This window comes from Tremella mesenterica, assembly GCF_000271645.1.
Source record: "Tremella mesenterica DSM 1558 unplaced genomic scaffold TREMEscaffold_1, whole genome shotgun sequence".
Lineage (NCBI taxonomy): Eukaryota > Fungi > Basidiomycota > Tremellomycetes > Tremellales > Tremellaceae > Tremella > Tremella mesenterica.
Window position 1 is genome coordinate 4,977,968 of NW_006711225.1, and position 25,932 is coordinate 5,003,899.

Here is a 25,932-nt window from a genome sequence, read left to right on the forward strand (position 1 = left end):
CTCCAAAGCAAATGGGGTCCTCAAATCTCATATCACATTTTATGTTTCGTTCCCTTGTCCCCGAATTGATCTTCGGTCACTCCTTCTCCCATAGCGGCGGTGGAAGAACTATCTTGTCAGTTTCGTTCTTTCCCTCGCAATCCTTTCTGTTCCGTTCCGTTCCTAACCTCTGTTTGGTTGACTCTACTCACGCCGAATGTCCCGACTGTCTATCTTAACGATATAAGAGAGCATGGATAAAGAAATGAGCCGAGGGAGGGAGACGAGGAGCGCAAAGTCACTGATGAGAGAGACTGAAAGGAGGAAGAAGTCAGAGGTAATAACAAAACTCACATTCCCCCAGTGACAGTCATCATTAAAGAATCTGCGTAATCCGCTCCAGACCATTTTTGATGAGTGAGGACATCACAACCTATCTCACGTTCTTTTCTTTGAATCAATTCGACATATGCTTTCATACCTTCTTTTGCAAAGGCTGATGCGAATGCGTCGTTGATATAAGCGTTGGAATGAAGTCCTGCGAGCTGGTATGTTAATGATAGCTCCACTTTCCAACCCCTTTTTTCTTCCTCGACCTAATGACATGAAATGACACGCATAAGTCAGAACAGGGAAGATGTGGGATTTGAAGAAGAAGAAAGAGGTAGGGAGGGCTCGAACAAAGATGATGGATCCAATAAAAGACAGAAAAGTGTGATCAGATCAAGAGAATGGAAAGCGATGGGATGGAGAGTGGGGGGTTGAAAGAGAGGGAGAAGAAGGGAAGAAAATACAAGAATGGGTGGAAGAGATAAGGAGGAGTAGAAAACACATACAGTTATGAACTGGAAAACAAAACCTAATTTCCCCAAAGCCCAAACATAATCTTTCATCTCTCTCTCCCCCAAACCAGCCGCATCCCAATTGAAACTTGGACTCAAATTATATGCCAACCATTGTCCAGGTTTCTCTTTATGTACACCCTCTGCAAATTCCTTGGCTTGAGCGTAGATTGGAGACTTCGTTTCCATCCATAACAAATCGGCATAAGGAGCGAAAGCTACCGCACGATTGATAGCACATTGAGTTCCACCTTGATACCTATAATAACCTTCTCTAGTCCTAGGAGTATCCCAAGACCAATAAGGTATTTTCTTCAATTCATATGATTTTTGAGCTAATTCCAATGCGGCAGAATGAGAAGAATGTTTCTTCTCTACTTCTTTCAAGAACGTATCTATCTTATTTGATGATACACCTTCGTTCTGGAGAGCTTTGGCAAGTGTTTCAGGCCAAAGGGAAAGATTGGCTTGACGAACCCAGTCACTTTCTACATTTTGGAGTGCCGCGCCGGATTTGCCAGAGCTTTCAGCGGACAACATGATGTCGACTAAAGGAGGTAGAGATGGGTTGGTAGAGCCTAGAATGAAGGAGTGGTCACGGGGATCAATGTTGGATGTTATGAGAGTAGCGGCTTCGGAGTCTGTACGTGCTACGACGAGATTGGTAGTTCCCATAATGTCGCATTGGAAACGCATGGCGACCAGACGATTGATGTGTTCCGAGATGGGCACGAGGACCTGTGGAGATTAGTTGGAGTCCATCACCTCAATCCCTCAGAGTTTCCTTCGAGTCCTTATGATAATCTGACCTTACTACTCCTTCATAGCTGAAGGGTGCGAGTAGGTGTACCATCTGATGGTGGGGTCGAAAGATGACGAAAAGTAGGTGGAATGACAGCAATGCACTCACTTTACCAGCCATATGTCCACACTTCTTCGTTCCCGGAGCTTGATCTTCGATATGAATACCCGCCGCTCCAGCTTCAACCATCATCTTTGTAAGTTTCATCACCGCGGTGAGACCTCCATGACCGGTATCAGCATCGGCGACTATAGGCCGTAGGTAGTCGATCGATCTCCCCAGCTTGTCTATACCTCCTCCGCCTTGTTGCAAAGCTTGCGATCTGGTCCATCGTTGTTTTCGATCATGGAACAGTTGAGCGGTGAACAGTTGGGCCACTTTGTTGGGAACGGTATTTGACGGGTAATCTGATCATCAATATCCCAGCGAGATTATCATATCATCTGATACCGGAGATGTAACGTATACCGGTGAGAGGGTGGAAGGGAAGAAAATCTACTTACCGGCTAAATCTGGACCAGGTTCGAGAGAACTCGAAGCAGTGGAAGAACATTGCCAACCGGATACGTAGACCGTTTCCAGATGCTTTGCCATCTGAGTCAATTGTACAGGATCCAGCCTACATTATCAGTATCTTACTCTCATCATAAACGGGAACACTGACGCTCCGTATGTGATACTACATCCTCCTCCTTCTCCTCTCGCCTTGGCTTCAAGGATTTTGAACAACTTCTTGGCCATCACATCGGACGGATAAGAGATTGGCAGGGTACCGCGTTTCGACACCACATCAGCGGCAGAGTAAGGTCGAATGGTACGTGAGAAACGTGGTTGCTGTTCTTCAGCGACTTCCCCATGCCAAAGTAGGGTTTACGATGTTCTCAAATAGAAGGGAAGGGAAGAAGAGAAGTGATAGTCACCTTCTGAAACGCCTCGACAGCTTTCACTTCAGCGTTGAATACTGACTGTTCTGACATTTTTGTTGATAATCTATCTTTCAGATTCGACTTATATTACTTATGAGAGAGGGAACAGATGAACCGCAGTGAGTGGAAGAGATATAAGGTGTCACCTTCGGTTAAAGTCATTACCGGTTAGTACAAGAAACTGACGGACTTAATCGGCCACAACTTTTCGACCGACAAGACCGATCCTTCTTTCCCTCTCTCTCCCTTCCTCCCCTAAGTCACCGCTCAGGTGGGACACCTCCCGTCATCTGATATTTAGACTCCAGATCCTACAAGGCTGTAAGGAAGAACACGGTCCGCATATACCCACAGGTGTTCCATTCCGTCTGTCATCCAGTAAATATCTGCTAGTTGCTTGCCCACGCGGTTCCCCGCCCGGAACGGCACTCACTACAGCCACCATTCAGATCCCTTCAATTTTGCGGTGATCATAAGCACTCTGGTACCAAGGAACCACTGATTGATCGTATCAGAGACATGTATGAATCATTTTCCCGAGTACATATCCCTCAATCCAGCGCTGGAACATCTCTAAACAATCAATCATTCCAAATCTCTTCCCCCATGGGTCAGGGGGGGAAAACCCGGAGGTAGCTGTGCCCGATTGACACACGTATCATGTGTTCCTTTCATCCACACAAACACATGTTGTCCGGCTTTTGGTCACAAGCTCACATCACGACACGATCATGTAATCTCTCTTTCTCATTTTGCCCGATTCTTGGTCATTCACACGTCCCTCGAATCTCCCATCTGATGAATGACTGATGGTGATCGATTAGTGGCGTCCTCTTCGGTCGTCATGGCGTTTTCACTTCACTCGTCTTTGTCTTCCCCTTAAAAGCCTCAGATCGGGAGCTGTTAAATGTATCATGTGTCAACACCTACTCTCCATGGTGACTACTGTCTACTTTCTTCAATTTCTCACAACTTTCTCTCCTTAACCCTTCCTTCTGACGACCACAGCCTCAAACATCAAATTTCAATTTTTTAATCTCACCAAACTTGACAACGCACCCCTCACCACGCGGGTACTAGCTCCTTTTGGGAGGATAGAAATTGACGCTAATCCAAACTTCGTACTTGTTCACTCAAGTCATCATCTCACTCGGCGTTTGGACCCTCGAAAATTCCAGCTTTACTATTTGGGTTCAAGGCCCAACGCGCCCCCAGGACCATCTACTTCACTTTCACCCCTCGTGGATCTTGTGGATTCATAGTAGGGTGACAGACAACCATGTGGAATCAAGAAAGAACACTTTGAGAACGTATCCGGACCAGAAACCGGCCATATTTCCAACACCGAGAGATTTGAAGAGTACCAAAGCAGAAACGCACATCGTACCGTCAGAAACGGGAACACACCTAGTCATTGCTGGATCATGGCTTCTGCGGCCATCAGTGCCGCCATGAGCGATAAAGACCTATCTTCGGTAATCGCCCCAGTCAGTCAGTCATACTTCTGATTACTTTCTGGTATGTCGTTGATATACAGCCGGTCCATTCTTCCTCGGGTTTGCCTTGGAGAGCTTTGGTACGTCGTCAATAAGGTAAAACGTGTCAAGCTCATGAAGCAGGAATGGGTGTGGTGCTTGTGTTGAGCATCAATTACTTTTCCGATGTGAGCAATCGACATGGAGGGTATACAGGAAATCGACTGGGTGTTGCACTGGTGTCAAGCAGCTTGGTGATCAACTTGTTACAGACCACTGTGGATCTAGTACGTGGCTGGCAGGTGGGTCATTCAAAACTCGACTACGCACATCTGGGCCAATATTCCCGTTTTGCCATACCCTTTACCTCTTCTGTTGTATCATGAGAGTGCCATGAAAACGGTCGATGCTAAGGACAGATGTTCGGAGACAACTTCCTCAATATACAAGCTTTGATGAAACCTACTCCTCTCTTTTTCATCTCCCCCTTCCTCGGCCTTTTCCCAGCGCTTATCACTCAGGCTTTCCTCCTCCGTCGCACGGTACTTTTCATCTCATCCTTAGATGTCTTATGGCCGAGATTGTCTAAGCCCTACGTGACCCGTAGCTTTGTGGTTCTGGTGGGGTGTATGATTCTAATGAGTTTCATTGCTGGTTCAGTAGGTAGTGTTCTGGTATGGACTACAGGAAGGCTGTATGATCTACATACCTCCGAGTAAGTCACCTGTCCTGTCTTTCCCCTTCTCATAACCTCATTTCCCCCGTTCGTCTTCCCTTCAATGACTTACACAGGGCTATCTTTGAAGTTGTCACTCATCTCTCTCCAGCCCTAACTGAGAACCTGAAAAGATCAGACGCTCACCGTCAGATTCGACACGAGCGAGATGATTACTCTGGCCGTTTCGACCGCAGTGGACATGTTACTTTCTACCGCCTTATGTTGCGAGCTCTGGTGGGCAAGACGCAAACTTGCACCCCAAGGTGGTCTCATGAGAGAAGTCGTGACTCGAGTTATCGTGAGTTGACATCGTCTTCTCTTGAGAAACCTAACTCACTCTCAGCTCATCACTCTGCACGGTGGCTTGGCCGCGTCTGCTTTGCAGCTTGCGGGCTTGTTAACGTTCAAGTCCAGTAGGACCACTTCCATGTGTTATCTACCTATCTTACCTGTAAGTTTGAACTCCCCAGTTTTCCTCTTTTGCTTTCCTTTAATCCTATGGAGTTCTCAACCACTAGGAAATGATGTACGAAGGTCGCTTCGAAATTTATACAGTAATGAGCTGATCGTACAGCTCCCGAAAGTCTACACAGTGACACTCATCCTCTCCCTCACTCACCCAACCTCAACCATGGCACATTCCCGACCTATCACCCTTCCGACAATACAACAAACTGACTACCTCTCTCAACCCGCTCCCTTTGCCAGCGGACTGTCCCGTAGGATGTCGTCACCCGCTGTGGTCGGCCCAATGTCCGAGAAACCCTGGAGGGCCCCTTGGACAGAGAACGATCATCAAAAAGCCACTTCGGACCCTGGCAGAGCTATTCGAAGACAGTGGAAGAGATCACAAGAGTGGTTGAGATGGTCTTTGATAGGAACGAGTAGTGAACCGAGGCCAAGAGGGTCTGATAGAGTAGAAGATTGGACCGTGCGTTTTGAATTCACATTTCGTATCCCCCCTCCACATTCCGTATTTCGCAAGGACTTAACCTACTGTCATGTTTTGTCCCAGGACCAAAGCCCAGTTCTTGATACTTTAAGAGTTTACAAAGCCTTCAAGTGTTTCTTGTACTGATATGACAGAACTTACAAAGGGAGATCATCATCCCTAATGGAGATTACGATTACTCTCGTCGTCCATCCGAACCAACTTCCGCTGCTCCTCTCTTACGTCGTACTTCTGTTCCTTCCACTCAACCTCCACAATCTCCTTCTTCTTTCAGGAAAAATCATCATATTCATAAAACAATGCCTTCCGCTCCTCCATCAATGTTAACAGTTTCCCGACAACATTCATTCTCTTCATTCTACCCTTCATTATCCATTCGTAGACCTAGTTTCCCGATTTCAGCAATATCACCACCTTCAGAAGTTTCTTCCGCAGAACCTTTATTTCGAACTACAGACCCATTCAGTAGTTTCCGAGCCCTTCATCCAGGTGCATGGGATCATATATTCGGTTCACCAAATCCTATTTCTCCTCTTACACCTACGAACACGAACAGTTCCACCAGTCGAGGACGGGATAGACGAGGTGCTGAAATGAGCGATTCGAGAGAAAGTGAAGAAAGGAGGGATGGAAGACAAGCGAGAATGTTAAGTTTCGAAGATATGTTGTCGGATGATGGACTCGGTTAGGAAATGTGATTACATGGACAAGAACGGACTTTTTAAATGTCGCTGAATTTGGTTTTCGAAAGGACATCCATCACATGAGAAGAATGGGGAATTGGAACGAAGACTTTAGGATGAGTGATATCTCAATCTTTGTATGACTGACGTTTTGTTCATTCACACAATGCATCATTGCATCGTTGCATACTTGTAAAACGTACAAAGAATGTCGTGTATGAACATGATCAAACTACGATACAAAAGAAATCACCTAGTATTCATCTTCCCCGTTCCCTGCTTCAATAGCATCTGTAAATCAGCTCGACTATAACACAGCGACGCTCAATTACAACCCTGAATTTCAAGCGACATGGAGTGAGCGAACGAACAATTCAAAGTCATCTTTTTGGAGGCGACTCAACTTCAAATTCAGAAGAGTCCGGGGGACGAAGGATTTGTACAGATATACGCGAGAGCTGAGAGGAATCCTTTGACGGATTCAACTTTGTAGATTTGTAAAGAATCACTATGAAGCATTCAACCAAGTCCAAGACCCGAGATTCGATATACACCAGATCGTACACACATAAATCACAGTCTTTTCACTTCACGGAATACAGACCTACAAAGCGTCCAACTTGAACTTATATCAGGTCTTTATACACACGATATTGATGCGCTTCATTGTGCACGACTAGCACGAACATGACTTACGATAAAGAAAACAGTAAGACAGAGACAAAAAAGAAACGAAATCTCTCTCCAAAGTCGGACTCGAGACAATAAAAAAGATGGGAAGGGGAGAAACTTACCTTGGCATGATATTGACATCCGTAACTTGAACGATGTGTCAATCTCCCATCTTCTCTAACTTTTGGCCAAATGTACGTTTTTATAACTTCTTCGAGTAATTCACTGAGGATTGCATCTTCTTCCGGCGACCAAGGCTGATTGTCAGTGTTCATCATTTTCATTTACACATTCAAGCTTTCCACGCTTCTTCACTGATGTCGCGAGAAGTGATCTGAGTGGTCCTTTGGTCGTACACTCAATCTCTGCGCTCCCGTCAATGTAGTTACTGGAGAAATGTTGAGTACTCTACTCCTTGCCACTTCAATCCTTTCACAATTTATCACGCTCGCTCACATCACAGCGATTTCCATCTCCAACCACTCGCCCACACGTCAATCGTCGAACATTTCCAAAAATCGTCCACAGTCATATTCACCATTTCACATAGATATGACGAATTATCGCATAGACATTGGATTGTGGGAGGCACGATGATAATGATCAAGATGGACATTTTTGATGCAAGGAGTGAATCGTAATAATCATGCAAATTCTCGTCAAAAAGTAACCACACCCTTAGATGAAAATAAACGACCAAAAGTGGCTGACGATACCTCCTTCACATTCCACTCTCATCATCGGACCGCGATCCATCGACACCACCAAGGGAGAAAGAGAAAGAAGACGATGATGAGATGACAAAACTCACAATTTTCGGTTTCAAATATCTTCTTTTCTTTGGTGTTGACCCTCCCACTTGATCAGGTTCAGATTTCAATTTTGGTTTTTTCTCTTGTCCGTGTTCCGCTTTCGGTTTACGTTCAGGTTCAGGTTCGTATTCCGGTTCATCAGGTTCGTATATGGATGGAGAAGGTTTAGCATCTGATTCAGAATCAGAATCTTGGATATAAACAACTTCGATATGTCGTTTAGGTAGCATTGTTCGATTATGTCAAACTTGAAACGTGAGGGAAAGTGAAGTGTGAAGATGATTTCAGCAAGCGGAAAGAACGAAGGGAGTTGGGGGGGAAATTGTGATTTGAAAGGGTATTTTTGTTGTTAACAAAGAATTTAAAGACAGTCTTTCTTTTTGAACCCTTGGCAACGAGAGATTGAAGCAATGACGGTTGTCAAGGTATTCAAACGCCAATATAGACTTATAATGAGTATGAGAGATGTTGAGGCTTGGTGGCTTTATTTGAATTTGACCGATTTTTTATCACTCCCCTTGTCAACTTTACAACCAGTAAAGCGGTAAAGCAGGATGTTGGCAATTGACCAGAGGCTATGAGTGGCGCGTCAGATGTTATACCATGTGATTAATTAGGTGGTAGTTATGGTAGAAGGGTACGATCAGAAGAGCGAAAGGAAGGGTAAACGAGTGAACGGCTTTAATGCGCTTTTGTCGTCAAGGTTCAAATGGTGAACATGTTGAAAATGGCGTGCCGGTGTTTCAGTGTCATGACGTCAAATAATGAGCTTCCGAAATATGGAAGATTGGACGATTGAGAGAAGGACATTTCTTCGTCGCTATACATCATGCTGGATATGTAGGTATAGTAGTCGTGCAGAAAGATATCGATTATGGAATGAACAAGACAACCACAGGGTCATATCTCAAAGAGACGCTTCATGATTTGCCAAGTCGCAAAAGAAATTCTCTTTGTCAGCTTTTGTGATATTGACACATGATCTAAATCAATCCTAAACTCAGTAACCCAATGGTCCAACAACTCAACAACCCAACGACCCAATGAGCCAACGACCTCACAACCCAACAACCCAGCGGCTCAGACGCCCAATCACCTACGCCACTTGACGCCCCCCCGGATCCCCGGGAACCCTGCCTTGTCGGTCCGGCAGTCCGCCACAGAGAAAAGTGACATAAGAGCTTGACAACATGTATGGAAAGGTTTCACATGCAAGAGGATTTTGGATATGACAAGAGAAACTCACGCGTTCATTGGCACAACTTTCACATACCCAATACTCAAACCAACATAAAATCCCCTCCATCCTTTTGCGGTATATACCGCTCTTACAGCTTCTCTCCAACTCACTCCCGGTCTTCCACCCTCCCCCCCAACCTGCATACGTCTCCGGACGATTTCGGCGGGATAACTAGCAGTTTGACCTAACAAACCCGCCACTGCTCCACAAGCCAGGTCTGAAGCCGTGCGTCTATCTTTGAAGTAAGGTATATAGCTTGATATATGACGTTTCAACGTGCCGTAAGTCAGAAATGATACCCCGGCATAAGGTATCATACCGAGCAATGTGATGCTGAATCCACGATAGAAAGGGAAAAGAGGTATCGAACGTGTGAATGCTGAGATGGAAGAGGAGGGAGGGGCGGAACGGGCAATAGCGGCTTCGTGATGAATCGTTCGGATGGCTTCTCTCAGAGAAGATCCTCTGGTCGTAGTTTGATATGCTAGTCGTACTCGAATCAATTCGAGTGGATACGTGATAAGGACGGAAGTGACACCTGAGTGTCAACCCAAATTCGGAATTGGTAGGAGAGGGTGACTCACCTGAGGTTGCTCCGGCTGTGAAAAATCGCAAAGGTGTACGTTCATCAGGTGTGCGTATCAAAACCTCATCATTCAGCAGACATAAATTTATTTTAAGTGAATAGACTCACAGCTTCTATAGCGTCATAAGCCATAAACTTGATTCCGGCATATGGAAACACTCTTAACAAAGTCGCAGAATTTCCTCTGAACAAACCTCGTACACCTGACTCTTGATAGATACGTCGAGCGGCATGTATGAGACCGAGATGAGTTCCAGCGTATTGTCTAAATTCTACGTTGGAAGTTTGAAACAATATCTTGACTCGATCCAATGGAGCTATAGCTGTCTTTGCCTGAAATGAGCTTTGTTTTCATATACTCATGAGCGAACTCACCACACAACCGGCTATTCCTCCCGCTACCCCGGAGCTCCATACTGGATGTCAGTACATTTCAAGATCCTCCAGAGCAGATACAGGTCAAGTAGAGATCTGATGAACATACTATAGTCCCAACTCTGCCTATCCGCTTTGGCACGTTCTCGACTTCGCCGCCACCAAGTCGGGGTGCTGGTCGAAGCGGAGGAGACACAGCGTGTCACACCTCCCGCTGGTTCAGAGGGGATGTGGACCTCTTCCAAAGCTGCCATTTGAGCTTCTTCGCGTCCTTTGCCCTTCCGATCTGACAAAACTGTTGGGTGTGAGGAGAATGACATGGTTTGTGGTAAAAGGTGAAAAGCGCTGAATGAATCCGGCAAAAGATCTTTGATAGGCGGCAAATCTCAACGGCGATCGCCATCCTATACCCCACGTGACTGACCGCTTCACACTCACCGCCATCACTACGCTCAACTTCGCTGCCTAAATTACTCTTCCCCCATGACCAAACTCGATGATCACACCGTCAAGGACGTCAAGCACTGACGCCTTCCCATTGCAGAATTTATCTTATCGAAGCTCTCAGCTGGGTCTGGCCAAGATGGCGGATGGCGAGGGAGATGACGACTTCGGCAGTCCCAGTACGAGCAGAAGGTCAAATGGCAACGGTTATGGTAGTTCACGCAAGGGTAAGAAGCGGTTGAGCGACGGAGGACAAGAACAAGAAGCTCTTCTGGGTATCTCGATGGGGAGAGAGCGGCTAGTAGGAGATGAACTGTCTGCTGGGGTGGGTCTTGTCATATCTCATCATGAATGTGCGCCTCGGCTGACGTGGAAGGATACAGCCAAAACGGCTTATACTTCACCTTCTTCAAAACCTCCCAAGACGAGAGATAAATCGAGGGTGATACCTCTTCAACCTTCTCGTACGTGTTTCTCGACTCTCACTGAAGAGTAAAATCACTCATTATCAGCTGGCCGCACTACTTACGCCCCAAACGTCGTCCGCAATCAAAAATATACAATCTTAACATTCCTCCCATTAGTCTTCTATGAACAATTCAAATTCTTCTTCAACTTTTATTTCCTTGTCGTTGCGCTCTCCCAATTCATTCCTGCTCTCAAAATCGGTATGTCTCATCTAAGTCCCCACTCAATTGATTGATTTTCAGGTTATATCGTGACTTACATCGCACCCTTGGCTTTTGTCTTAGCTGTGACAATGGGTAAAGAAGCATATGATGACTATTGTCGATTCTTACGAGATCGAGAGGCTAATTCCACTCGTTATGCCATTCTTCTTCCAGTTTCATCATCTTTGCGGTCTCCTGACGATACACATTCCCGACCACAGACACGATCGATACCTTCTTCATCTATCAAAGTGGGAGATATGGTATTGTTGGAAAAGAACCAACGTGTACCGGCAGATATGGTCTTGCTCGTCACAAGTGAAGAAGAAGGATCATGTTTCATTCGGACTGATCAACTTGATGGGGAAACGGATTGGAAGTTGAAAGTTGCGGTGGGTGAAACTCAAAAGATGGGGGAGTTAAGTGTGTCCGCAGCGGAGGGAAGTCTCTATGGTGGGTGTATCCCCTGTGTATAAAATCATGGCTGACCATGCAGCCGACCCACCAATCAAAGACATCCATACCTTCTATGGAGTCTTGACGCTTCACTCAACCGACCCCGGTCCGCAGACGGAGACATCAATACCATTATCGGTGGAGAATATCCTATGGGCCAATACTGTCTTGGCCGCTGGTTCGGCTATCGGTTTGGTGGTATACACTGGTAAAGAGACTCGAGCGGTTCTCAATACCAGCGAGCCAGAGACGAAAATGGGTACTCTGGAGAAAGAGGTGAATAAGATGGCCAAGGTTCGTCACTTCGCCGTCCTACTGCTAGCAGAACAACTGATGTAAAGATTCTGTGCACCGTCACCTTCGCTTTGTCCGTCTTTCTGGTGGCTCTCAACGGCTTCAGAGGACAGTTCTATATCTACGTCTTTCGGTTTTTGATCCTTTTCTCTTCTATCATTCCTATCAGGCATGTCCATTGATATTGGGCGAAGATTATTCGAAGGTGCTGATAGTCAGTCTTCGTGTCAACCTTGACATGGGCAAAATGGTATATGCACATCAAATACAGACCGACCATGAGATCCCCGAGACCATAGTGCGTACTAGCACACTTCCAGAAGAGCTTGGTCGAGTGGAATACCTACTTTCGGACAAGACGGGAACTCTGACTCGCAATGGTCAGTCAACACGCTTGCTTGTGCAGTGAAATCTGCTAACCATCCAGAAATGGAGCTGAAGAAACTTCATATGGGCACCGTCGTCTTCGGCTTCGACTCGATGGATGAAGTAGCGAATCTCCTCTCCACGACATTTGGTGACGATACCGGTGACACAAGTGCCGGTGGTCCCAGGAAAGGTTCCTACGCCACTGGAATGACCCGTGGTAGAAGAGACATGTCCTCCCGTGTCAGAGACGCTGTCATCGCTTTGGCTACATGTCATAATGTCACACCTGTCATTAATGATGATGGTAGTGTCACCTACCAAGCTTCTTCTCCCGACGAAGTGGCCATTGTACGATGGACAGAATCGGTCGGGCTCACTCTCACTTCTCGAGATCGGACAAGTATGACTTTACGTTCTTCATCCGGTCACGTATTCACATTCGACATTCTTGCGGTTTTCCCCTTCACATCGGAATCAAAACGAATGGGTATCATCGTCAGGGATAGGAACACAGGTCACACTATGTTCGTACAGAAAGGTGCGGATGTTATCATGTCCAAATTGGTGCAGAAGAATGACTGGTTGGATGAGGAATGTGGTAACATGGCTCGTGAAGGTCTCAGAACTTTGGTTCTTGCTCGAAAGCGATTATCTGAAGAGGCGTATAGCGAATTCGACAAACGATACAAACAAGCACAGTTGGTTGTTGGGGAAGAAAGAACGACGACCATACAAAAAGTCATTAGTGAATGTTTAGAAGTAGATTTGGAGCTTTTAGCGTTAACTGGAGTTGAGGATAAATTACAGGAAGATGTGAAATCGACATTGGAGTTGTTACGAAATGCAGGATTGAAGATATGGATGTTGACTGGTGATAAGATTGAAACAGCTACCAATATCGCTGTTTCTAGTAAATTAGTAGCTAGAAATCAATATATCCATCAAGTCTCAAAACGTCAGTCATCTCTTACCAACTTATCTATCATATTCGCTGATCCCAATAGTGAAGTCAGCGGATCAAGTCAGGGATATGTTGGATTTCGTATCTGCCAAAGTGGATTGTTGTCTCGTCATTGATGGCGAATCTCTTCAAGTAAGTCATCTCTTTCCTCTTCTTTTTCGTCGGAACTTATAGTTTAGTTATGTCTCGATAGGTTCCGAACGGAGTTCATCATTCTCGCTACTCAATTACCTACCGTAGTAGCCTGTCGATGTTCCCCTACTCAAAAAGCAGATGTGGCTCGGTTGATACGTGAATTTTCGAAAAGAACAGTATGTTGTATTGGTGATGGTGGTAACGATGTTTCAATGATACAAGCTGCAGATGTTGGGGTGGGTATAGTTGGAAAAGAAGGAAAACAAGCATCTTTAGCAGCGGATTTTTCAATCACACAATTCTCTCATTTGACAAAATTACTTTTATGGCATGGAAGGAATTCGTATAAACGTTCGGCTAAATTGAGCCAGTTTGTCATACATAGAGGATTGATCATTGCTGTCATTCAAGCAGTTTTCAGTTCTATCTTTTTCTTTGCTCGTGAGTTTTGTTCTGAACTTCACTCACACACACACTCTCCCGTGTGTCTTTCCACTGTTATATCTTGTTTCGACGGATGTATAAGCCCCGTGAGATTTTGTAGTAGTAGAAAGAGGAATCATGTTGACCAATCAGCTATCGCTCTATATCAAGGATGGTTACAAGTCGGTTACGCTACTGTATATACAATGGCACCGGTATTCTCACTAGTACTGGATAGAGATGTAAACGAAGATTTAGCTCTTCTGTATCCTGAGTTGTATAAAGAACTCACAAAGGTAAGTTTCTCTTCTCATGTCGATTATTAGAGATTTAACTTACACCAGGGCCGATCATTGAGTTATAAAACTTTCTTCACATGGTTGACTATCTCTGTTTACCAAGGTGATTTTCTACTTACGAATATGAATCGTAGAAGTTATTGACATGTAGGCGGAATTATCATGCTTCTTTCATTGTTACTATTCGAATCGGAATTCTTACATATCGTCTCTATTTCTTTCACTGCGTTGGTCATCAATGAATTGATCATGGTCTCATTGGAGATTACCACTTGGCATACGTATATGGTCTTGTCGGAACTTGGTACTGCAGCGATTTATTTTGGTTCTATGGCTGTACTTCCTGAATATTTCGGTGAGTGATAATTTTTTTCCTTTCCTATCTCATTCCCCCCACTTTTCTTCACACCGACCCTGTGACCCCTTGTGCTCCCAATCATATACACTGCCGCTGTTGAAACTGGATCGTCCTCTTCTATTGTCCGACCTTTCTACTCAGATTGTGATTTTGTACAAGGTGGAAAGGGAGGGTTTCTTGAAACCCGTAGATGAGTCGACGCTGACGACAGACTTGAGCTTTGTGCTTTCATTGGCATTCGTTTACAAAGTCGCCATCATCGTAGCAGTCTCCAGCATACCATTATACGTCATCAGGGCTGTTCAGAGAAGGTTCAAACCCGCGTCGTATGCCAAAGTAGCGAGTGTATAGAATTCGCATTGTACATAGTTATCTGAAACAATTATTGAAACATTTACAATTCTGGAATGGAACTCGGTCGATCGGCGATCGATGAGACTGACATTTACGATTTTCCTTCCAAAGTGAACCTGACATCGGAAACCCCCTTGCTTTCACCAGCTCTTCACTCTCACTCCCTACTCCTCCTCTCCGCTCTTTCTCTAACGTGACTTGTCACCCGTATACTGTATCCTCACCTCCCCATCTCCCCTATCAATTAGATCCATAATCTGACAGTCGGCTGCTTGTGGTAACAATCACTTGTCAAGTCGTCACCTAGTATCCAGCCTGTAGCTCCGGGTCTCGATCAGCACTACTCAAGTAGTAATCCCACCGCCACTCAATCGTTACGAGTCAACTACTCCTCCACCCTGCATCTCAAATACTCCTCGAATCCAAATCTGAAACCGAGGAATTCTCCATCGGAGTGGGTACATATACGACACCATGTCATATAGACTTCGTTCACACTCCGATCCATTGTCTTCCCCACCTTCTAATCACTTACCAAGCATACCTCCACAACCTCATCCTCGTCCTCATCCCGTTCGTATCATCTCCACTAATCGTCACCCCCATACTAGTTCTGGACAATATACCTTAGCCGACTACGTATCTGCCAATAGCATTCGAACTCCTCGTTCTTCCAGATGGCCACAGCAATGGAGTCGTGTGAGTCCAGCGGCGAGTGTAACTACCGTGTCGGATGGTGAGGATGAAGAGGCGATAGCTTTGAAAGATTGCGCAGAGGCCAAGAAATGGATGTTGAAGGGTGAAGGGAAAAAGGTGGATCGCGGGGGAGCTTCAGGTTTAGCAGGGACTTTACCACCTGAGGTATTGATTCATGTGAGTATTGTTCTTTGCACAATTTCCTGCACGAACATTCTGGTCTTCGTTCTTCTCCCCTCTCCCCTTATCTTCTGTCAGTCTTTTTTTTTCTCTTTCTTTTGTATCATTCTCCATTCTTTCAATTCATTCCGATCTGCGCCTTATCAGCCATGTGACCCTATTTACAGCATATCTTCATATCATTTGGATGTTGAGCGATTGAGTGGGATTGACGCTAATTGAATCACAGATATTCCATCAACTCCCCTCACAAGCCGATCTCGCAGCTGCCATGTTAGTATCCCGCACATGGTGCATCACAGCTTTCCCACTCTTATGGCTCAAACCCAATTTCAGAGATAGTGAACAAATAATCTCTGTAGCCCGCGTCATTTCTTCCCCTAATCCTATGCTTCCTTACGCCAAGGCAATCCGTCGACTCAATCTCAGTTTAGTCAGAGATAGTGTGGTGGACGAAGTAGCGGTAGCTTTTGAGAAATGCGAAAGAGTCGAACGTCTTTATCTCATGCGAGCGGATCATATCAGTTCTTGGTCTTTGAGACGGATGATCAGGGGTATGCGCATGTTGGTTTCAGTGGATTTCACGGATACGTGTCAAGTAAACGATCAAGTTTTACACGATTTAGGAAAATATTGTCCTGTTTTACAAGGAATCAACTTGACGGGATGTAGGACCATGACGGATTTAGGTCTTGGGAGTTTTGCTAGACGAGCACGTAATTTGAAAAGAGTGAGTCCTGTCAATCTATCATTTTCTGTCACAAAAAGAAAAAGAAAAAGAAAAATCCCTCATGGAAGAAAGTATGATAAAGAAAGGGATAAAAGACTGATGACTAGTTCCGAGTTCCGAGTTGTTTGAGAATTACAGATGATTCCCTCGTACCTGTCATCAATTTTAACCCTCATTTACTCGAAGTCGATCTTTCCGACGTTGAACAGCTTGGAAACGTCTCCGTCTACGCTCTCTTCATCAATTGTCCTTACCTTCGAGATGTTAGACTCAAAGGAAACGCTCTCATCACAGACGTAGCATTTCCAAATCTTCCAGAATTACGTGAAATGGATGAGGAAGACTCCAAAAAAGCAGCGGAAACATTGACTATCCACGATACATACATCCTTCCAAGTCATAAGAAACAAGATAAAGAAGATAATTCACCTACACCGCCTCAGAAGGTTCCGTTGTCTGCCTTGGGTTTGTATAGACCTTTAGTCTCGAATCTCGATTATCTTCGAGCGGTCGATCTATCCGGTTGTATACATCTAGGCGACGATGCTGTCAAGAATTTAGTCGCGTCTGCTCCGAGGATCCGCAATCTGACCTTGTCGAAATGTACAAACCTGACAGATGCGGCAGTGGAGAGTATATGCAATTTGGGACGTAATCTTCATCATCTTCAATTGGGGCATTGCAATCAGTGAGTAGATTTTCCCCTCTCTGCTTCCCTCGTTCTCTCTTCTGTCCTTCCTTCTTCATTCCCTGTCTCCTGTCCTTTGTCCTCTTTCGTATCCGCTTTCGGTGCATGCTTGTGTTTCCAGTTATGAGTGTTAGTGCGCATGGTGGAGAACGACTTGCTAATTCGCTATCAGAATCACAGATGAGGCCATGGGTAAACTCGCCCGAGCATGTTCACGGTTGAGATACATCGATTTGGCATGTTGTTCTTCTTTGACCGATTTGAGCGTTTCTGAACTCGCCACCAATCTTCTTAAGCTTAGAAGGATCGGTCTGGTCAAGGTCAGTTCACCATCATTTCTTCCACCCAATTTTACATTATCTCCAGTCTCGAAGCACAGCATCTGTCATGAAAAATCTCCTTGCTGATGAACAGGTTACCAACTTGACCGATGCGGCGGTATACGCTTTGGTGGAAAGACACGAGACTCTGGAGAGGGTACATTTGTCCCATTGCTCAAATTTGAGCGTAGAGGCAATCACAGTGTTGCTCAATTGTGTACCGGGTTTGATACATCTCAGTTTGACAGGAGTGGACGCTTTCAAATCAAAGCATTTACAACAATTTTGTCGACCAACACCAGAAGTAGGTCTTTTGCTTCGCCTCCGATGTCTTCGTCCCTTTCCAAACGTTCAGGTTCACCCCCACGCCATATTCATATTTCATTACACCCACAACCCTCGATCATTTGTGACCACCTCATCTCTCATGCTTTCCTCTGACCTGATCAATCATCTCGAAAGTGCAAAGCCTTGACGCTGACATGTAGGAATTCAACGAACAACAATCCGCCTCTTTCTGCGTTTACTCAGGTCATGGAATCTCCGCCTTGCGATCTTATTTAAATAGTCAACAAGCTCAAGCACTTCATTCTCATCGCTCCTCTATTGAAAGACGTGACTCTGATTCTTCCATTTCTTCCCTCACACCTAGAGCTTCCCCTCCACCATATATGAACGACAGTTTAGATCGACTTGATGGTCTGTACATTTCTCATACTTCTCCTCGAGGAATGGGGGTAGTCGGAGGACTGACGGATTCACAAGAAGAGAGATACGTTTGGATACCTGACCATGCTCGGAGACGCAGTTGGGATTTTACTAGGGATTATGGACGGGGACGGAGGGATGGGGATGGAAGTGGAGGAGAAGGGCAATCGAGTTCGAGATGGTCAAGAGGTCATATGAACTTGGACGAAATGGATGGGTGAGGTTTGAGGTCTGAGGTTTGAGGTTTGAGGGTTGAGGTTTGTAAGAGGTAACGGGTACATGGATGATGGTGTTGTTTACGAATGATGGAATAGTACTCAAGCTACGAATTGCATGCAGTTTATGATACGTCCAGAGTTACGGGGTATTTCCCTCTCAGCAGGCGAAGTTAATTTTTTTTCCTTCTTATCTTCAGTCTGGACTGTCACCGTAGGATTACGGTTGAGAATTCACTATGATCATACGCAGAGATGGCAGCACAGCATTTTTCCGTGAGGTGAGATCGATTAACGGAATAAAACATGACAAGTGATAGACGGCAGAAACAGCATGTACAGTATACAAAAATCGGATATGTCGGATCAAAGGTATCATACATCGTTCCCTACATTCAAAAACCGTGGCATGACTACTCGTATGGAAAATAACAAAAGGGTGAAAACGGGTAAATGATATACACGAAAGAGATGGTTTGTAAAAGTGGGATTAGTTCTTGATCCTGTGCGTCAGCTTACTTTTCTTACGACCATAAATGGGGTATCAAAATATACCTCTCCACTCCCGTCCGGAAATTATGATGAAATCTTCGACAGGGTTCCCTTGATTGGGTTTCATCCCGTTCTCAGAAATGAGGCAGACCATTCGGTGAGGATGAAAAGATTTCGAGAAAGAAAAGTCACTTACGCCTTGACAATGGGCACGACGATGATGACGATCAACACGCAAATACCGATAATGATGATGACACGCATTTTCATGTCTTTCCACCTGTACTTCAGTCGTTGTTATTGTTCCCAATTGCGAGCCTCGTGTTGGGTGTGACGCACTACTCCCAAACGTGGGGTGTTAGAGATGAGGTTAAATGAAATGGGTCAAGAAGAGAAGACGGACCACATTTGTTTACGAACGCGATTAGCACCTCGACGGAAACCTTGAGCAGAGACGGCCAGAGTATCTTTCATGTCAACCTTCATCTTTTCCCAGTCGCATGCTGCCCAAGATCGTCGGCGATTACCATCCATACCAAGAATCCCTTCCATCGACTCCCACGAAATGTTCGTTCAAGTGAGTCTGATCTACTACAACTCTATCGGTACTTTCTCCACGACGGTCAACGTAGAAGAACAAGATCCATGTGAGAGGTGTTATTGAAATGACAAATGTGTCAAACAAGATAATGACAAGAAGAAAACACCCACCCGTCTTATCCTGTAAAGCATCCAATCGTTCACCCCTCTCTGCGACCTTTTGAATATTATCATGCATCACATTAACGGTATCATCAATCTGTTTCTGGATCGCAGAAATCTATCATATCAGTATTCTCAACTTCCATACTCTTCCCTCAACGACTGTGGTACACGTCGTCAGGTGACGACAAGGGTAGTCAAAACACATCCAGGACGCGTAAAAACGGTAAAGGTGAAGAAACGTACATTTTTACTCTGTGCACCTCTTTCTCCAACAGGAGCAGGACCTGAGGATGGAACAGTTGGTTTAGAACCAGAAGGGATGTAAGGATCATATGGTTCGCTAGACCTGATCGTTAATTGACCTTCTGATTCATCCTTCCATTGTACCTCTCCTTCCACTTGGATCGAAAGGGGAATCGGGATGAAAGCTCACATGGTGTTGTTTGATGAGTGTCAGTAACTCAGACAGATAATGATTTTTATGAGATAGTGATGACGATGATTGGGTTGAATAGACAAAGAGAAGAAGTGAATGTGAAGCAGGTGCAAGAGGGGGGAGTGGGCGGTGCGTCGGTCATGGATGGCGCAGTCACTTTAAAGTCCACGTCATCAGAACTTCCGACGGAAACAGAGTCACCGTCAGGTGATCACGATCACCGAACTGAGCTTTGCCCTTGACTTTTGTGGTCTGCACTACTTAAATTACTTATTCACGACAATCCTCATGCGTCGACGATGCGATTCAGGACGACAATCACGCATATATCTCTATTGCGTAGTGAGTTTCGTGTGTTCTTTGAAGCCCCTTATACACCGCACCTCGATTGTACAGCGAAGCGAAGGAGGAAAGGTGTGAGAAGAGAATATGGGGCAGGGGTGTACAGTACTGGGTGGTATGACTTACACTGAATATCAGAAATCGTACAATCTCTCGGAGCCATAGCAAAAATATGCGTAGTTCGACTGACTCCCGAGAAAGTCTACTTTATCGTTCCCGGAAACGAAGGTCGTGATGGGGTGCAAGTTTGGTCGTGAGCTCCAACGCATTTAGTACATGGCCAAAGCTGACAATATAGTCAGGTAAAGGTGGTGGGTCACCCATATATAAGTTAGACATTATATGTCAAGTTGAGAAAATAGGAGACATTGTTTCAGTCATATCGAATAGAAAGTCATAACAATAATGAAATATGGGTGGAAATTCATTTGGAGGCGTTTCTTAAAGTTCTCAAGAGTGCTCGTGAGTGTGTCTTACATTCCTTTTCATCGTGACCTGTGTTTGGAATTGATAACGTGTGAATCACGATGATGGAAGAAGTTGATGCTCATTGGTCAGCGGAAATAAACGACTCGTCACGTCCTAATCACGATGCATTCACGCATTCTGAAATCAACCTCAAACTCAACAAACGAGATACACAGGCATTATGGGCTTTTGAGATTCGTAACACTGTGAGTTGTTCCTCTCCATCTACATTTTACCATAAGTGGTGAAACAACTGGAGTGGATGAGATCTGAGAAGGGGGAGAATCGATGTTGATCTATAGACAGCGGCTGGAAGAGAAATGTCAATCATACAAGATGTCAAAGTCGTTGTTTTATCGGTCAAACGTCAGAATGAACTCAACGAACCTCTTTGTCCCCCTCCAGAGGTACGTATCTTCTGATTGCACGTTTGTGTAAACTAATGGTATGAAGGTTCATGTGGTTCTCCCCAAACTTGTGGAATTACGAAATATCATTCATCGTCTAGGTCACATCACGGACGATGTGACTGTATCTGGTAATCGAGTGAGTCCAACTTCTGATCTTTTTTGTTTGGATGAAATGTTGATGGAGTAGGATGGAAAGTTGGAACTTCGAGGTAGGGGTCGGAATGCGGATCTTACAATCACATGGAAAGAACTTCAAATTCCCGCATTGCCAGGTATGTCATTTGTTTGTACTATTCAAACCACTCTCCTGAATAATCTACCCAGTGTGATATACATCTATAACCTCATCAGACTTTGATGCCGTATCACTGACCACAAGACGATACAGACGACAGGCCTATAGACGAAATGATAGACGTGACCGTATCAATCCGTGGTATGCTTAAATTTCTCACCAGTCATCAGGTCGGTGGAGAAGCTATCGCTTGTGAGTTTGTTGCGCTTGACCAAACATCAAGTTGACGAAGAGGTCTGTGTCGACGACATTGTCTCATAGTATACGTGTATATCGGTAAGTCCTCTATTTGACCAGGACTAGCTGACGGAAAGGGGAGATGATCGAGTCAGGAGGTGTCTTGACATTTTTCATCCCTGCCAAAAATGTGGATGACGATTGAAGCCACTAGAGTATTATAAAATGGAGGACACGTCAGGATTAGGGAAAGGAAAGGATAAATACAAGTACCCAGCATCAGTGTATCATCAGTCATCATTCTTTCGGGCATAGTGTATAGAGTATATGTCATGCTATAGTGATTACAACATGTCACAGATTTTTCTTTCCATTTCTCGTCAAAGCGACTCCTTGATCGATGATAGCATAGTGAGATATGGGGTAGGGGAAAGTCGACAATTCAATGGATTATCGTTTGTCATCTTTCCTCCCCTGGAGCAATATCAACTACCCCAAGGAGACCATCGCCACTGGAAGTAGCAGTATCTGTCGATATGTAATTACCTCTAAACCTTCTGCGCATGTCGAGCTGAACATTAGCTATCTCTCCTAGCGTCATGATTCTTCTTCAGGACCTCTTGTTCCAGGTTGATAATCACTATATCCATCTATCCCTCTCGTCCCAATTTGACCAGTAACGAATAAGTATAGAGAAAATCTCCATATTTCAAGTGATGTTTTCTCCACAGGTGAAGCCTTCCACTTTTGAGCCAAGATAACCCAGAATCAGACAAGATACAGTAGGCCTAGATCCAAAGAGGACGATAAAAAAACAGTGAAAAGACTCACCATACCCTTCTTACAATCCGTGAAAGAAGTGATGAGATGTTGACATTGAGCAGGAAGAAGATTTCTTTCTTTTATACATTCTCCAGGTGTTTTCCCAATCTTCAGTACGCTAATTATCAGTTTCACTTCGGCTTCAAAATTGATCGATCTCGCAGCTAAACTTGAGAAAGGTATAGGTTCAAAGAGTAGGTATTTGGTTAATCGCAAGTGCATATCCGTTGGAATCGAGGTGGAGATGCAGGGGGATAAGATGAATGGTCAGACAGAAAGTATGAGCGAGAAATCGAGATTCAAGGAGAGAAGATGTCGAACGTACCAATCTGATCGAAGGACGCATGATACGAGTTCTTCTCGTAGTCCTTGACAAGCTTCTTTTGTCATACTTCTTCCTCCAACCTCCGATTGGCAGTTCTGAGAAGTACGACGAATACCGGGAGATAAAGTAGCGAAGGAAAGTTAAGGAACCTCCCGACTGGTGACATGCCCAACCTTAGTGGCACTTCCAGGTACTTCCTATGAAGCTTAATGGGTCAATGGCCAATGAATCCGTGGCCGGTTCAGCATGTAACAAGCAGCATGCTCGCAGAAGGTACGTTGTATGGGAAGTTGAAAGGGCATGCACAGTATGTGACCACATCAACCGCAGAAACAAGGTATACATCCCCCCCTTACACTACCTCAACCTAACCTATCCCAAGCATCCGCATCTTCCTCAGAAAGGTTCTCCCGTCCAGCGTTATTCCCCACTCCCACACCTCTCCTAGGCTCTGTGGCATCGGAAGACAAAGGCTCATATCCTCTTCTACTTCCCGTACCTACTAGCGTTCGACGTAATTGACGTTCAGCTTGAGCTTCGTCATCATCTAGATCTAAATCGAGAGCGAGGGATGCTTGAGCAGCTTGAGAAAGATCGATTGGTTTGGGTGGGTTAAAGAGAGAATGACCGGATCTAATCATCAATATTTCATCTCATCTTCTGTAGTCTGACTACTGGGTGGATTTGTAACACCAGTTTGCCGTCTTTACATGGGAAATCGTGACGCTGAACCGGAATAGGTCGGGTGGACGAGAGGTGAGAATGGTTTTGAGGAGACTCACCGTCGTAAGATATTACCGAGACGAAGGAACTGAACAGCATTCCTAATCACCAGTAGGATAGTGTCTAAAACTTCTTCCTCTTATATCGTGAGCGACGTAACGTTGTGAGAGACGAAATACTCACGTCGAGTCCCTTCGGAACAAGGGGAAGAAAAGACGAGGATCAAAGTGAGAGAACAGAATAAGACCAAAGCGAGGTCAATGACATTGAGGAGTGTCATGGGATATTTCTATGATCAGTTTACATCTTACCATCCACATCCCTCTGGTCCATCAGATCACTGGGTTTGGGTTCAGGGTTTCACCTCATCACATACGACCATAAGTCCGGAAAGAGAAGAAAGGAATGAATGAAAAGTCAACTCACTTTGCCATAAGCAGTCCATCTCGTTCCTACTTCAAGTACCATCAAACCATTCACTATCACCTCCAAAATGTGCCAAACTAAAGGTGGACATTGACGTCTATCTATACGCACGTCAGTTTTTGATTTCCACAACATCTCACTTTCACCTTCGCAGCAATGAGTTTTCAAGGAGGTATGGGTAAAGATGAGGACAAGATATGAGAGAGTTACTCACGAGTAGCTATCAGACTCAAGATAACAGTGGTCATACTGAGACTCATCATCACAAAGTAGAACAGGATGTAATATCTACTGAAGATGATACGGTTAGCAACTCCTCGGAGTTGTTCAGAAGCGGGGAGGTGGTATGGTGACCGAGAAGGTAAGAGGGGAGTTGGGGTGGGGTTGGAGGCGAGAGGGTGTTCATCTTCTTCATTAAACTCGAAATCTTCAGCTCTGAGGGGCGGCTCGGGTGGAGACATCTGGTCATAGGTCACGATGAACACGGGGGAAAAGATACTCAAAGACTGAGTGCTGCCCTCATCGTTGAGTATCGAAAATCGGTATATAAGGAAGTTTTGGACTTTTGACTGCGAGACAGTAGCACAGTGGTAGTTGTAGCGGATTGCAATTCCTCCTCAAAAGGAAAGCATCTAACATCCGTTGGTCGCCAGTTCGATCCTGGCCTGTCTCTTATTGCAAACTGGATTTTGTAAGTAATTCGTGATCGTCGACCACGAGGACGCACAAAACTTGTCTGTCATGTACATAGTATGTTACCATTAAAATAGATCGTAACGGTCATATATGCACCACCCTCGCTTGTCCAACCAGATCCGTTTAGACCCTATGATTCGGGTCGAGGGATCGAACCTCGGGGTGGGTTTAGCTTTGCTCGCCATGAACAACTTCTGACACAACAACCCGAAACTTCCACTTCGAAAAGTCGATAAAATATTCAGTGCGCCTACCATCCGAAGCCCTTGCACCGGAGCGAAATCATATTGAGGTAGTTTATAGGCATGCTGGATGGTGAAGGCCCATATCCTGTTTGGGGATGTTTCACCCTTGATGTGGGTTTGACGCTAAGCTAAGCCCTCTGCTCGGACCGGCGCCACCCAGATTAGGTCTCTCGTCGTCAAGATGAGCTGACGGTGACTGGGATGCATTCAGATTCGCATCATACTCTCACTCTCAACTATCCACTACTGCTGATACTCTAACACCTACTTAGGTACTATTCCATCACGACTTTCGATGCCTCTCATTTGTCCGGGTCCCGACTGTCAATCGATATTTACAGGGGGAGACAACGAGAGAAATTTGACACTCGAACATCTGATCGGTCGGACCAATACCGCCAAGTACTGGAATACCGCGAACTGCATGCTGGCCAAGAGTACCTATAGCGGTAACAAGATCTGACTCAATGACATAGTGGTCCTTAGACCCCTTCTGCAAACTCGGACCGCTTCTCCCTTCACTTTGCTTCTTCCACTTCGAGCTGTTCTTGCCCACCTGATCACGCACACCCAAGGGTCGCACCGCGGGCGAACCAGCCTCACGACGTATAAAATATATACGTATAACGATACGAACGACATAACGATCGAGAATCGTGTTTTGACCAATATCTCAAGACTGGAAATCGCTTTATGCCATCGGATCGTAACATGTTTAACTACCCAGACGAGCAAAATCATACCGTGACCAATATGAACGACAATAAACTCTCATCTACCTCTTTTCTCTATATAAACCCTCGTCCTACCCTCAAGAAAAGACACACAGCTCCAACCACTCTTGAACATCTTCCAACTCTCGAAGCTCTACCTACAACACTTCAACCATACAATCAATCGTATCCAAGTTCACCACAACCTCACAATCATCCATTTTCATATCCTCGATCGATATCACTCTCGCCACTTCCTTCTCCTTCAATCATGGGAGGTTCACGTCAAGATGG

At 45.1% G+C, this 25,932-nt stretch overlaps 11 protein-coding genes across 11 annotated transcripts in view; 5 read left to right on the plus strand and 6 right to left on the minus strand.

Moving 5' to 3' along the window:
• Positions 1–32: 32 nt before the first annotated feature.
• Positions 33–2,600, minus strand: TREMEDRAFT_26472 (uncharacterized protein; the record flags this gene model as incomplete). The annotated part of the gene is made up of 7 exons (XM_007000701.1): positions 33–108; positions 334–524; positions 816–1,559; positions 1,732–2,030; positions 2,127–2,242; positions 2,288–2,457; positions 2,544–2,600. 7 exons carry the CDS (start codon positions 2,598–2,600, stop codon positions 33–35), a joined length of 1,653 nt encoding a protein of 550 aa, XP_007000763.1.
• Positions 2,601–3,546: 946 nt separating this feature from the next.
• TREMEDRAFT_73065 (uncharacterized protein) lies at positions 3,547–6,383 on the plus strand (the record flags this gene model as incomplete). The annotated part of the gene is made up of 8 exons (XM_007002145.1): positions 3,547–4,040; positions 4,087–4,125; positions 4,169–4,326; positions 4,444–4,739; positions 4,893–5,040; positions 5,086–5,193; positions 5,317–5,673; positions 5,829–6,383. The coding sequence occupies exons 1-8, from the start codon at positions 3,974–3,976 to the stop codon at positions 6,381–6,383; spliced, it is 1,728 nt and encodes a 575-aa protein (XP_007002207.1). The 5' UTR covers positions 3,547–3,973.
• A 243-nt stretch (positions 6,384–6,626) lies between these two features.
• On the minus strand, positions 6,627–8,091 carry TREMEDRAFT_59576 (uncharacterized protein; the record flags this gene model as incomplete). The annotated part of the gene is made up of 3 exons (XM_007001668.1): positions 6,627–6,668; positions 7,172–7,306; positions 7,861–8,091. 3 exons carry the CDS (start codon positions 8,089–8,091, stop codon positions 6,627–6,629), a joined length of 408 nt encoding a protein of 135 aa, XP_007001730.1.
• Positions 8,092–8,761: 670 nt separating this feature from the next.
• On the minus strand, positions 8,762–10,316 carry TREMEDRAFT_26011 (uncharacterized protein; the record flags this gene model as incomplete). Its single annotated transcript, XM_007000635.1, has 6 exons — positions 8,762–8,810; positions 9,108–9,639; positions 9,686–9,749; positions 9,796–10,020; positions 10,063–10,103; positions 10,172–10,316. The coding sequence occupies 6 exons, from the start codon at positions 10,314–10,316 to the stop codon at positions 8,762–8,764; spliced, it is 1,056 nt and encodes a 351-aa protein (XP_007000697.1).
• A 329-nt stretch (positions 10,317–10,645) lies between these two features.
• On the plus strand, positions 10,646–14,823 carry TREMEDRAFT_67359 (uncharacterized protein; the record flags this gene model as incomplete). The annotated part of the gene is made up of 13 exons (XM_007001886.1): positions 10,646–10,970; positions 11,019–11,174; positions 11,217–11,630; positions 11,674–11,927; positions 11,975–12,096; positions 12,147–12,307; positions 12,355–13,251; positions 13,301–13,389; positions 13,437–13,833; positions 13,969–14,111; positions 14,160–14,217; positions 14,266–14,469; positions 14,684–14,823. The coding sequence occupies 13 exons, from the start codon at positions 10,646–10,648 to the stop codon at positions 14,821–14,823; spliced, it is 3,360 nt and encodes a 1,119-aa protein (XP_007001948.1).
• Positions 14,824–15,615: 792 nt separating this feature from the next.
• Positions 15,616–18,369, plus strand: TREMEDRAFT_26015 (uncharacterized protein; the record flags this gene model as incomplete). The annotated part of the gene is made up of 7 exons (XM_007000636.1): positions 15,616–15,699; positions 15,932–16,432; positions 16,540–16,756; positions 16,916–17,120; positions 17,293–17,440; positions 17,535–17,744; positions 17,929–18,369. The coding sequence occupies 7 exons, from the start codon at positions 15,616–15,618 to the stop codon at positions 18,367–18,369; spliced, it is 1,806 nt and encodes a 601-aa protein (XP_007000698.1).
• A 356-nt stretch (positions 18,370–18,725) lies between these two features.
• TREMEDRAFT_42350 (uncharacterized protein) lies at positions 18,726–20,008 on the minus strand. Its single transcript, XM_007000959.1, has 6 exons — positions 19,994–20,008; positions 19,804–19,906; positions 19,567–19,675; positions 19,259–19,322; positions 19,052–19,135; positions 18,726–18,866 (listed from the first exon to the last, which is right to left on the minus strand). Coding segments are annotated over exons 1-6 (375 nt in total). The 5' UTR covers positions 19,996–20,008; the 3' UTR covers positions 18,726–18,853.
• Positions 20,009–20,295: 287 nt separating this feature from the next.
• Positions 20,296–21,893, plus strand: TREMEDRAFT_25550 (uncharacterized protein; the record flags this gene model as incomplete). Its single annotated transcript, XM_007000580.1, has 11 exons — positions 20,296–20,338; positions 20,477–20,591; positions 20,637–20,649; positions 20,701–20,800; positions 20,897–21,012; positions 21,109–21,213; positions 21,260–21,352; positions 21,404–21,488; positions 21,596–21,707; positions 21,744–21,787; positions 21,826–21,893. 11 exons carry the CDS (start codon positions 20,296–20,298, stop codon positions 21,891–21,893), a joined length of 894 nt encoding a protein of 297 aa, XP_007000642.1.
• Positions 21,894–22,148: 255 nt separating this feature from the next.
• On the minus strand, positions 22,149–22,900 carry TREMEDRAFT_24680 (uncharacterized protein; the record flags this gene model as incomplete). The annotated part of the gene is made up of 3 exons (XM_007000467.1): positions 22,149–22,259; positions 22,520–22,628; positions 22,836–22,900. The coding sequence occupies 3 exons, from the start codon at positions 22,898–22,900 to the stop codon at positions 22,149–22,151; spliced, it is 285 nt and encodes a 94-aa protein (XP_007000529.1).
• A 297-nt stretch (positions 22,901–23,197) lies between these two features.
• Positions 23,198–24,448, minus strand: TREMEDRAFT_25682 (uncharacterized protein; the record flags this gene model as incomplete). Its single annotated transcript, XM_007000595.1, has 5 exons — positions 23,198–23,468; positions 23,618–23,696; positions 23,742–23,847; positions 23,985–24,123; positions 24,195–24,448. Coding segments are annotated over 5 exons (849 nt in total), but the record flags the coding sequence as incomplete, so codon positions are not given.
• A 1,461-nt stretch (positions 24,449–25,909) lies between these two features.
• TREMEDRAFT_59583 (uncharacterized protein) overlaps positions 25,910–25,932 on the plus strand; it is a gene marked incomplete at both ends in the record, with an annotated part of 3,109 nt that continues 3,086 nt past the window's right edge. The window contains one exon of the mRNA XM_007001669.1: positions 25,910–25,922. Within this exon, the coding sequence (XP_007001731.1) occupies positions 25,910–25,922 (13 nt within the window). The remainder of the gene's footprint in view (positions 25,923–25,932) is intronic.